The sequence below is a fragment of the Pempheris klunzingeri genome, chromosome 6, assembly GCF_042242105.1.
Source record: "Pempheris klunzingeri isolate RE-2024b chromosome 6, fPemKlu1.hap1, whole genome shotgun sequence".
NCBI classification, from domain to species: Eukaryota; Metazoa; Chordata; class Actinopteri; order Acropomatiformes; family Pempheridae; genus Pempheris; species Pempheris klunzingeri.
This window is the reverse complement of record NC_092017.1, coordinates 8,301,230-8,314,023: the sequence shown is the minus strand read 5'-3', so window position 1 is coordinate 8,314,023 and position 12,794 is coordinate 8,301,230. Positions and strand designations below refer to the sequence as shown.

General features: G+C 41.6%; 1 protein-coding gene across 1 annotated transcript; it reads left to right on the top strand.

Annotated features, from left to right (window-relative positions):
• Positions 1-1,569: 1,569 nt before the first annotated feature.
• Positions 1,570-6,108, top strand: LOC139202762 (histamine H3 receptor). Its single transcript, XM_070832333.1, has 3 exons — positions 1,570-2,093; positions 2,664-2,830; positions 5,159-6,108. The coding sequence occupies exons 1-3, from the start codon at positions 1,817-1,819 to the stop codon at positions 6,017-6,019; spliced, it is 1,305 nt and encodes a 434-aa protein (XP_070688434.1). The 5' UTR covers positions 1,570-1,816; the 3' UTR covers positions 6,020-6,108.
• The last annotated feature ends 6,686 nt before the right edge of the window (positions 6,109-12,794 follow it).

Here is a 12,794-nt window from a genome sequence, read left to right as displayed (position 1 = left end):
TATGCTTCAGGAGCAAGTTGGGGTTCAGTGGAGCCGGGGATTGAACCACCAATAGATGGACGACCCGCTCTACCTCTGAGCCACATATATGAACTTTGGTGAAGCCAAGCTCAAGTACAAGTACAGTAAGACTTTCATTGTTGCACCAAGGGTCTAAATATCCTTCCAAAGCATGCTTTTCATAACATCACATTTATTTCATAATGCCATTTTTCATGGCAGTGGGGTTGTCACTGCCCTCTCAGCCAATCACAGGTACCCTCAGCAGGCTCAGTAACTACAGATGTAGCCAGTTAGCTTCTTGAGCTTGAGCAACAACAATGGAGTATTTCTGAATCATCCGACCAGCTGCCTCCTTACATAAACGCAGCAAACAGCACAAAGAACACTGCTGCCTACCTGCATGCTCTATTGTAGGTCTCTGGTTAGCTGCTGTTAAATCTCCATCATGAAAAGCGACATTTATAAAGTAAAATGTGTCATTGAGGAAAAGGCCATTGAGAATTTTTTTTAAAGTTTCGTAATACTGTATTTTAAAATAAACATTTCTGTTATGATATGAATGATAATGATATAAAAATTGAAAAACAGTGTTATAATGAAATTGATGAAATAACATTTCATGAGTTGAGTTTTGCGAATTTATCAGTAGTTTTTTGTTTCATTGATTCATTTAATAATCCATATTTATTTGTTGTAATCTAATTTTACAAGCAGAGGTATTTGGACTTGTATGCGTTAATGAAAAGTGATATTAGAGGATGTGTTCATGGATTAATTTATTGGCTTAAATGGGCTATAAAAATGGAGGAAGCACAAAGAAAGGAGAAGATCTTTTATTCCTCTAGCCTTCAGTCTTTGTCAGGTGGACTCATGAGGACACTGACCTCCGAATCACTGGACCTGATGTTTGGTGGAAATATCTCGGTGGTGAATGGCTGCTTGCAGACTTCCTGCTGTCTGCAGCTTGGATCATTTCATTTCATCTCAGCCTGCTTCACCCGTCTGGACCACTTCAGCTGCTGATTGCAGACTTCTGCCTTTGATCAGTTGCTGGGTGGACAAAGGAGCAAAACGCCAAGTGCGCAGAAATCACCTGAGTGACACCGGAAATTTTCCTCCATCAAAAATAAAAGCGTGACCATACGACGCCTCTTTGTCTCACGCACAACACACACGAGGGCGATTTGAACTGATTTCAGTGTATTTTGGATTATTTTGCTCCTGTGAACTACTGACACATCATCGTGCTTTAAGTTGCATTTCCGCAGACTTGCATGCGTCTGTGTTTATATTTTGCCTGCCCTTTAGAGCGCATGTTGGCTTTAAATACCGTGTTGCGTGAAGGAATCTGTTGAGAAAATTTAACACATTACATTTGCTTAAAAATGCGTGCTTGAATACATTTTGATGGCTTTCACGCTCCTCAAAATCGTTGTAATAAGACGTTTATTTTTGAAAATATGACCGGATATAGTATTTATCGTGCACGCTGGCGGACTTGACGTCGGTGACAAAAAGCAACTGTGCGCTCCGCGTTGCCCGCACATCCAGCAGCTCACACTGACACCAAACGGGCCGACCGGAGGGAGGAGAGAGCACCCAAGGGACCTACAATCATTAATAATAATCATTCATAAATAAGCTTTTGTCTAAACTTGTGTCTCTCCTCATCACAAAACTCTTCTGAGGGAAAATGGAAGATTGACAGTGTTTCCATTTAACCACAGGTCTCCAGTCATGTTTGACTCCTTGGTAAAGTGGAGCGGAACATTTCTGCGCGTTATTGGACTTCTTCGTTGTGTCCGTGCGTGAAATGAAAAAGGTCTACAATGATTTTGGCTTTAGATTAACTATGGGCGCGCACATTCTGGAGTCCAACTCCAGCGGCAACTTGACTCCCGCGGTGTCCGAGGCTGGGACTGTGCTGCCGGGCTACCTGGCGGTGATCTTATCGGTCCTCATGGTGACTCTGGTTGTCGTTGTGGTGGCTGGAAACGCGCTGGTCATCATGGCTTTTATTGTGGATAAAACCCTGAGAAATCAAAGCAACTACTTCTTTCTGAACCTTGCTATATCTGATTTTCTCGTGGGTGAGTTGGTGCCTCTTCTTCATCATCTCTGTGCCTCCTCTCTCAGTTCAATTCATCTCTTTCAAGGCTTTTGTTCCTTCCCATTAACAAAACACCATTATAAGGTTATTTGTACGCGCCACAAACACGCTGTAATTTCCCTACAATATAAGAGTGCTTCAGTGGTCATTGGCGAGTCCATAGAGACCTCTCTGCTTCATTCATGTGCTACCTTACTATAGTGTAGTAGTGTATAGAGTATATGAGTACTCCTCTATTTTATTTTGGTGAGGCGTTCACACCTCTCTTATTGTGCTGCTCTATCTGCAGCATTACATCAATTATACCCCAACCTGTGCAGGCTCCTCAAATATATTTGTACTTCATCTCTGCAGGGGTGTGTGTTGGTAACATGTAACCAGTCATGCTTCTGTCACATGTAATGGGTCTCACATGCAGACCGCCAGGAGGTCTGGGGAGGTGTGGATGTTGATACAGCATTGCTTGTGTGGGGGTTGAATCATTGTGCACCGTGTGTGTGTGTGTTTGTGTGTGTGTGTGTGTGTGTGTGTGTGTGTGTGTGTGTTTCAGGTGCCTTCTGCATCCCGGTGTACATCCCGTACAACCTGACAGGCAGGTGGATGCTGGGTAAGGGTCTCTGCAAGGTGTGGCTGGTCATGGACTACCTGCTCTGCACTGCCTCAGTCTTCAACATTGTCCTCATTAGTTATGACCGCTTTCTGTCAGTCACAAGAGCGGTAAGTACAGGCTTTTACACACACACACACACACACACACACACACACACTCTGACAGACTACCACAGTCAAAAATGTATTTCTCTCTGAGGGGGTCTGCAGGGTGCGAACTGATCACTGTGTGATCTTTGTGGGTTTTCAATGCAAACATCAATTATCTGTTTGTCTACTATTCAGGACAAAATAAATCATTTACACGTGTCAGGAGGAGGCAGTGCTGGAATAAGTGTAATAAAGTATCAAAAGTAAAAGTACTGCTTCTGTAGTAAAACGGTCTCTGTCAGTGTTTCACTATAATATCTGATGTTTCTGGATTTATATTAGTGTTGCATTAATGTGTATGTTGCATTTAACTGCTGCAGTTCTTCATAGTTAAGTTAATTTTAACTACTTAGACTTAGACTTAGACTTCTTTTATTGATCCCCCATAGGGGGAAATTTACATGTTTACATGTTTACATGTTTACAAGTTTACATGTACTTCATGTACTGTTGAGTCATTTAATCTACAGCAATGCATCATGGTCTATAAGGTCATTGTATGTTTGCTGCCCTGGGAAAACCATGTATCTAAAAAAAAGTCAGCTTTTCATGAGCTCAGAAAAACAGCCTGTTTTCGGCTTTGCGATGACACATTTTCCAGCTGATCCAAGAGAGTTGTAAATCATTTATTTAGCTTAAGAAGAGGGATATTTTTTTTCGATTCATAAAGGAACGCGTCATCCTTCAGTTTATCAGAAAACATCACATCCAAATTCAACAAATTTGGATTTGTTTTGGAGATACGATGGACTGGATTTGCACCACTTAGGGTTAGTGCTTGAAATTAAGCACAAACACCCAGAATATGCACACTCTACTACTTTGTCTATGAAAACAGTTTTATAAAGTCTCCTGTTTCTCTTTTGCTGAAAAAGTCTGACCAAAAACCTTTGTTGGTTGTTGTTCTGGTTTAGGGTCCACGTCTTCCCCACAGCTCCTAAAAAAATCTAAAAAAAAACAAAAAACAGTAAGTCTCAATATTATTCAGTTGTATTATGGGAAATGTAGTATCAAAGGTTTTCAGAGCTTGAATCATACTTGAGACTAAAATTCAGGATATATCTCATCCTCTGATGCTTCGATTTTGATTTTGTTTTTTTCTAAATGTCTCTTGTGTCCCAACTACATGGGAGCGAAACACTAAATAGCCTGAGTGCACTTTTAATGGGGGTGTTTAACCAGAACAAAGACCTGGCCTCATCAGTGTTAAACATATGTATTATATGAAATATAATCCTCTGTTAGTTGATCATTCTTTAAGACAGCGCTCTCAACATATTGCAGTTATTAGTCATCAAGTGTAACCTTTCTTTCTTCCCAATATTAAATCTTTAGATCTCCAAGACAACATGATAATGTGTGCTTGAATGGCACATAATTGAAATATTTCCATGTGGATAATTTGTATGGGCTTGCTGCCTGTGTTATTTTTAATGTGCTAAATTAGTTGGACTCCAGGAAAAGATTGTTGTTCCGCTGCTCACTGAGTAGTGTATGGTAATAACATCTCCAGTGTTTGATGGTTTGAGCTCAACAGCTTAGTCAAAAATCTAATTTATTTATTCATTAATTTTCGGTCTGTAGATAGGATTTCTCTAATTTAAAAGGGAAATGGGGAGTGTTTTTGTTTTGTAAAGAACATCCGAGGCTGGGGCCAGAATCATACAGCAATGTGAAGTGGCTCTATTTCATTATTTGTTGACTCAGAGAAGTGGATTTGTTAAAGTTCCTCTTCACATTTGCAGCATGATTGTCTCACAGTGGCTGCCGTGCAGAGGGATGTTTGAATGGTTTGCGTTAAGGAAAAGATTAAAAATAACAACAGCAGTAGAAGGAAGGGTAACTAGCGTAGCCTTCCTAGATGACTGAGTTTAGACTGAGAGGAGGCAAAGTGAAAAAAAAATAGTGAGCGTGAAGAGAATGAGCGGCGGGTGATGACGAGGAAGGAGTGGATCGGGAGAAACCAGATGTCTCTTTCACACTCTTGTGTAGCATCAGTGAATGTGGCTATCAGCCTGACGTTCCCCCTCTCTCCTTGGCATCAGTGATACACCGGGGATCAAGAGCCTCATGAGTGGGTTTTATTTACAGCATCTCTCTGTGGCAGCACAATACAAACAGGGCTTCATTTAAACAAGGCACTCAGAGCAGGAGCGAGTGCATTTCTCAGTCTGTTTGTATGTGAGCAGCTGTGGCTGTTTGAGATGCAGTAAATAGTGTGATTGTGCAGCAGAGTTTATGTTCAAGGTGCATCATTGAGTCACTCTTGTTCCTTCCTTTTGACAGGTTAAATACAGAGCACAGAGAAACATGACCCGCCAGGCTGTATTCAAGATGGTGGCGGTGTGGGTGCTGGCCTTCCTCCTCTACGGCCCTGCCATCATCTTCTGGGAGGCGGTCGTCGGCCAGAGCGTCGTTCCCACTCACGAGTGCTACGCCGAGTTTTACTTCACCTGGTACTTCCTGCTCAGTGCCTCTACCTTCGAGTTCTTCACCCCGTTTGTGTCTGTGGCTTTCTTCAATCTTAGCATTTACCTGAACATCCATCGCAGGAACAAGAACGGAGGCGCCTGCCTCGAGGACGACGCCAAGGCGCAGAGGATCAGTAAGAAGCACAGAGATGGAGGAGGGGGCTGGTCTGTGTTTTTTGTGAAGACTCGGAAGGTGTCGTCCAGCGAGCCCACTGCTATCTCTGCAGTTATCGAGGACGACGATGTCCTGTCCCCGTCCTCCTGCGGGGACCCTAACACCAGTCAGATATTCTTGCAGAGGGACAAGTCTTCTCCGGACAGGAAAAACTCCAGACTGTTTCAGCACACGGCCTCCTGCGTGGCGCCCAACCGTAGGACACAGGCGTCTCGTCTTAAACGAGACAAAAAGATTGCCAAATCTTTGGCCATCATCGTCTGCATTTTTGGGATTTGCTGGGCTCCTTACACTCTACTAATGATTATTCGTGCTGCATGCAGCGGCCAGTGCGTGGCGAACCACTGGTACGAGATCACATTCTGGCTTCTGTGGCTGAACTCTGCCATCAACCCGTTCTTGTACCCGCTGTGCCACAGCAGCTTTCGAAGGGCTTTCTCAAAGATACTGTGTCCTAAAAGACAATCAGTCCAGCCTCAGATTGAGGCTCAGTCGTGTTAGACGAACTCAATTGCACTTCCATGCTTTATGAATGCAGTAACTGCTGCTGGTCAAGCATTGTACAAATCCATATACTGTTCTTCCATCAAAAAAAATCCAGTTTTCAAAAACGAGAGACATGTTTGCATTTATGGTGAGATGTATGAGGTTTGTCGCAGCATATCTGACAGCAATACGACAATTTAACATCATGGAAATTGTACCAGAAAAAAAAACTGCAGTATGATATTCTTACTATAATGACAGAGTAAAGCAGTGGATTCTCATGGCACCTTTAAAAGCAGATATAATTGCTCCTGATTAGAGCGCCCCTAAGAGCTGATGTCAGATTTTTCAAATGGTGCACATCTTCATTTTAACATGCGTGCTGAGCTTCACAGCCTGCCTCTGTAAGTAGGACAGGAAAGAGTGACATGTTTCAGGCTTGCTGAAGGCTACAAAATGATGACTTATGCAGCCAGACAGGATTTAATGACCGCAATTTTGTGTCTAAAATGTTATAAGACCTATAGCACGCCAAATTATTATTGTTTCTTGTCTGTCTGGATGAAAGCACAGCGCAGAGAGATGACAGCTTCGACCAGCTTCCATTTTTCCACAGGGCTGCTGAGACGAGAAACCTTTCAACTGCTATTTAGATCAAATTGATGTGAGGGAAGGGTTTTATGGTCTTTCGTGGCTTTATGAAGTTTCATAATGAACATGAAACCCTTTCACTTGAGACTTTCAGATGCATCGCTGTTCGTTTGAGACAGAAGGCCTTTGGCCCATGTTTTCAAGAAGATAAATTCAAGCTTCATCAGGAAGTCAACAATAGGACGGCAGGTGTGGTTTCCTCAAAGATCAGAGGAGAATAACACGTATTTGGTCACTGACTCACTGAGTGAACCTTTATCACACTGATGTTTTACTTCATCTTATCTGAAAAGTGGACCAGGGGCAGGGGAAATCAGCTGTTATGTGCCAACACCGAATCTGCACTCAGTTTTTAAAAAGGTGTTCATGTTGATGTTAAAAATGTACAGCACTGTAACATGAGAGCAACATTAACACTTTTGTCCAGTAATATCTATGCCAAGCTAGATGGTTGTGTTCTTAAAGTGCAGTATTTATGAGACTTGACTGGTTTATACCACCCAAACTACTTGACTACTTTGTATCTTGGCTATGAATGTGTGTCGGTGTCAGTAGCCGAAGAAAGAATAAAAAGAAGACTGCCTACAGGCTTCGTAACTGTACATGTTATTGGTTCAAACCTGGAACGCAGATAGTGCAGAGGGACTATTTTGACATTTTGGGAAGCACGTTTATTATTCACTATTCACTTTATTATTCACTTTATTGCCAAGAGTTGGATGAGGAGATTGATACCACACACATGTATGCACGTTAAATATGAAGCAACAGGTCGGTTAGCGTAGCTTAGCATGAAGCCTGGAAACAGGTGGCAACAAACGGTGGGCTGCAAAATGCAGGCTGTTTGGAGCAAACAAACACAGACTGCAGTGATTCCCCAAAATGTTGAACAAAGTGTTTTGTGAGAGGCGGGAGGTTTGTCATTCTTGCTGGTTTCTGTGATAAGATAAGGCTGAGCTGGTTCAGAGTGGGTGGAGAGGAATCTTGTTGTGCTGTGTGCGATCGGTAGCTGTTTCCTGTGTGCAGTGCACACCTGGTAAATTACTGCTAAAAACCCACATCAAATATAAGGGAATATTGATGTTGCTTTAGAAAAACAAAAAAAAAGGTTTCCTAGAAAGCATGTGTCTTCACAAGAGACTTAACACTGCAGTGAAAATAAGAAATTCTTGTTTTGAAGAATGCTGTCAAGCTTTTATGATCTGATAACAGAGGGAAGATAAGTGTAAGGCGTGACCGAACCGCGGGCTTTGACCTTTGTTACATGTTTCCAGCACAGATGAACAGAAACAAAATATGTCCAGAAAAGCATCCTCTGGGATTTAAGACCGCCAGGAAACAACAGTATCGCTCTGCCCTGAGGGAATTATGTGGGACATTTCGCTTGAGAGAGAAAACAGACCCCGGGAGGTTGTTGAACCATAGGAGACGCACACGGCAATGAGCAATTCGTGGTGTTGAGAGAAAAGTTGGATGAAAAAACTGGATGATGTTGGCTTTAATTGTGCCTTTGTCCAGTTAAAATACTTCAACATTATGTCTTGAAAGTTAAGTACGGTAATAAATACTCCTAGACAGAAACAACAGAGAGCATGCAGTGTGTGTAAATTGTTTAGATGGCAAGTTCATTGGTTCAGGAAAGTGCCATTTTTTTTAACACAGGAACAGATGCACAAGATCAGTATCTTTCCAAGCGTTTCAGTGATTTCCTTCAACAACATCTCGGTTAAACTTTGGAACAAGTCCCATCGTCAGATTTTCCATCTCTACTTCTGGCTGTGACACTACATTAAGTGGCTCTGGTTTTAAGAAAGTTAAAAATAAAACACCATCCACGAAAAAAGGGTTTTCTTTGTCATGGCAGCAAGGGCTCTTGAGGATGAATAGATTTTCCAGTCTATGCGGTGGTGTTGTTCTCCCACTGACCCCATTTAATGAAAGTGGGGTGTGGATACACGTTTTGTGCTGGCGACAGCACAGCTGACAAGTGAAAATGCTCCCCCTAAACAGGTCCAAAAAATGTGAGACACATGAGACACGACAGACACGCCTGATTCTCAAAATCCATCAGTTGGCATGGAAATAGACTTGTTAGTAGAGGAGTACAAGTGGCTATCTCCCCCTCCCAAAACAGGTGACAAAATCAATTTGGAGGCATTTCTCAAAAGGTCAGACGAGCATGAGATGAATTGACTGTGGTTTAGGTGACCTGCGCAGAGACGCAGGTGGGCTTGCAAATAGGAAACAAATTGCTCAGTGTGAGTATTGGCATTGTTTCTGTGTGCCACGAGAGGCCTAAGAACCAATATCCACAGCCTTTCAAAAAGAAAATTGGAAGTAGTTCACATCCTTCTGGTTCACATTTGGATTGCTCTGGGATACACGTATAGTGACAGTAATATAATTGTTATTGAACCAAATATCATGTGAACACAAAACCAAATGAGATCCCCGAGGGCTGGAGAGGGAACACACAGACCTCTGGCTTTTTTGAGCAGATGATTGTTGGAGAGGGATTCACAAGGCGAGGCAACATGTGTTTGGAGGACGATAAGCTACATGCAAACACAAGTCATTTAGAGAGAACAAAACAAACACAACCCTTGAGTATATTTCAGTAGGAATGCTTTTCAAAGTAGCATGTCGCTGTGCTTGCTTTCTTTGTTCTGGATTACTCAACATGATGGTACAATATTCACACTCCCAAATTCTGAGCTGTTTTGTAAAGAAATGGGCAGTGTCTTACAGCTGAGAGTACAAATAATGCTGTGACTGTTAAAGGTTTAAGAGGAAATCATTTCAGTCAGGGCAGGAACAATGCTAGCGGTCAATTTAGGATTTATTTCCTACACTCTGTACACTCTACCACACCAGAGCCGAGCTGAGGATATGAACAAAGATGCGTCCTGGCAGTCGCTGATGATTCTGTTATCAACTCGTGAACAGGATTCACCCAGCGTGGAAAAATGTTTTTTTATGGAGGTGTCGTTTCTGCATCCTCAAAAAAACAGTGAACACAGGGATCAGCATCCAGTAGCTCACCCCCACTGAGGTCAATGCAAAAAAAAAAAAACTCCCAGGCGTATCTGGCAAATTTCTTAATTAACCCTCATGCCCCGTACCTGCTAATTGCCTGCAGAAACAGTCCTACCACAAGAGGTCAATCAAACATGACTCCTAGCATTTTAAATTTCAGTGTTGTATGTTTCCATTATGCTTTATCACTGCCGCAAACCAACTTTTCTGATTTGGGCCACCCATGTCTTGAACTTATCAAACTAAGAGTGTAGCTCAGGAATGTAAAGCATGTGGAATAGTGGTTCACTTATTACACTTTTCAACTTGCAGATTAGTGTTCTCCTCAGCTGACATTAGTGAAGTCTTGTCAGGCTGAGTGACGGCCAGCAAAGGGACACAGACAGGAAACATCCCACTGTCCCTCCGACAGCGCGGCACTGCTGGACAGTTTCTTGGAAATATTCGTTACAGGTTATGAACCTTGTCATGTTTTGTTTAAACAAGACGAAGAGTCTACAGACAAGTTAGTGGATCTAGTGTATGCTAACATGGTCGCCGTGACAATATTGACATGCTGGTGTCAAGCAGCTATAATCGCTGTTTCTATGATAACTTGACAAATGACAATGTGACAACAAGGTGTGATCTTCATAATGATGAACCTATTGAATCATCACCTGTCCGACCCACAACTATGTTTTATATACAATATATTTGGATCAAATGCTGAATTTAATAGCTGCGCTAGTAGCAGTATCTGTGAGCCAGAGCAAAAGTATTTTCTGGTCTTGGGTTTTGACATTTAATGCAGATTAATCGTTGCCCCTTAAACTACTTAAGCTATTACTTCAGTATTTCCAGTAAGATGACCTTTGCTGATGATGGAACATTTGTTGCATTGTAAATATACTGTCTGTGGCAGGATGAAGAGCCATCTATCTGACTGGAGAAGTCAGATTTTAGCTTTAAATTGTATTGCATCGAGGCTTTCCAGGCTTGCAACCTTTCAACGGGATCGAGCAGTATTAGATGTTCCTGGCACAAAATCCTTTTAATGAATCAGTGTTACTTGTTTTTTCTGCCAACTACTGTTCCAAATAAAAAAAAGTGTGTGAAAAAGTGAAATATGGATTACAAAAAGAATTCAAGGTTGAGCTGGCATAACCACAAATAATTAGGGTGCTTTGTAGAAACTTATCCTCACGTTCCTGTCAGCAGCATCCAAATCACACAGCTTCATACATTCAAACCTGTAGGAGTTTGGAGGCTAAGTGCTTCAAAAGAAGGGGCTACCACACTGCCCATCAAATAGGTTTTTTAAAGGACAGCTCACCAAGACGCTACCATCTCTAGAAAAATCATTACAAGGTCCCTAAAAGATGAGTTTTCACCTTTGTTATCTCAATCAGAGTTTGCAACACCTGGGATTTCATTGAAAGTCATTTTTCAAGACAGACAATTTGCAGAGGATAAGGTTCAATGGGTAATTTTGATTGAGAGCTCAGGCAAGCTGATCCTCTAATGTAATGCTCCTAATGCTCTTGGACTCAGAGAGATCTGGTTCCCAAATTCAGACTGAAATGTCCAGAGCCACAGATACATGAAGAACAAAATAATGAGTGTGATCAAGTTGCCAAGCAGTGGATTTTACAAACAAAACCTAACACTTAAATATTGCTGCTGATGTGTGTGGCATAAATATCACATTTTCTTCCACTTTGACCATTCAGAACTGTTTTTCTATGCTTTTTATTTTCTGTGTATACATTTTTCTTTTATTGAGCCAAGAAAAATGGAGGTTTGACATCAGGATTTGACAGCCTGTTGTTTTTCTAACTGTGCAGCTCAAGTGCATAAATGGACAGTCCTCTGTTGCACATGATTACTGTCTGAGCCACATGTTGGCTGCTCCCTGCCGTGTTACCGCTTACACTGGGTACACTCTGCAAACACAGAGACTCAAACAGCAGTTTATAGTTAAAAAATCATCAAAAGCAAGACAGATTTCCTTATTTGTTAATAGATTTTGTCTTACATTGTTAATTATAATAATTTTCATTTGTAATTATTTTGCATTCATCCTCTTTCTGCTATCCTCTGTCCTCCCTTTTAGTCACTCTGGAGTGTAATTCGACTGCAGTGCTTTGAAAAGTGCAGCATAAATGTTATTATTACGTCAAAATAAGTCAATGCGCACCTGAAAAGTGAAGCTATGTCAACTGGAAGCTCAGCGCTATAGTAAATAGACAACATCATTGTGATTACTGTTGTTTATTGAAAGCAGCCAACAAAAGGAACCTTTATAATAGCGGCTCTATAAACAACAAACCTTGTGCGGCAATAAAACCACGGCTGCAGCTGGAGCTCATAAAGATGATGCCAATCGAGATAATCTATTTCAAAATAATAATGATGAGAGGGCCACACAGCGCTTGAAAAGATCTATGCTAATTTCACATTTCAAAAAGCATGGTTTTACTCCCTTTGCCAATTTTCCTGTGCAGACCTGAAAAATAAGAATTGAGAACAGCTAAAGTTACAGTTGTTTTTGTGCCTTCCATAAACTTGTCACTTGTGTGACTCACCTGTCACTCATCACTAACTGATGCTGTCATGAGATTATTTTCCATTTGTACCTTGATTACTTTTGACCTTGTTTTGTATGCTAATTCAGCCCATGGAGATGAGCAGCGAGAAAAGAACAAACAAAAGAAAAAGAGATACCTCATTCATATGAGCACACAGAAAAGTAATTTGCCTGGCACGAATACGCAAAGTTATAGTGAGCCTCCTGGGCACAGGGATTCAGAAAGGTTATTTTTAGAAGAGGCAAACATGATGGACACATGTGGCTTCAACTCTTCTCTGTGAGACAGTGATAGACCCATGTGGTTAGATATATAATATGCAGCTCAACATTGCAGCAGTATTTATGTCAGCCCAGAGACAGCACAGCTACATATACTTTCACACATGTGCTCGCTGAATCCAGACATTTCACACATCATCAGCAGGGACTTCATATCAGGCAGAATGGAAAAATGCATCACATAACCAACAGTGGCATGTGGCTGCTTTGTTCCTGCAGTGCGCGCTGACACCCTTGACCAGAAAAATTTAT

Excerpts from the sequence above, each read along its gene's own strand:
- LOC139202762 (XM_070832333.1), top strand. The coding sequence starts at position 1,817 with ATGAAAAAGGTCTACAATGATTTTGGCTTTAGATTAACTATGGGCGCG. Across the intron at positions 2,094-2,663 it reads TATATCTGATTTTCTCGTGG|GTGCCTTCTGCATCCCGGTG; the intron begins GTGAGTTGGTGC and ends TGTGTGTTTCAG. Across the intron at positions 2,831-5,158 it reads TTCTGTCAGTCACAAGAGCG|GTTAAATACAGAGCACAGAG; the intron begins GTAAGTACAGGC and ends TCCTTTTGACAG.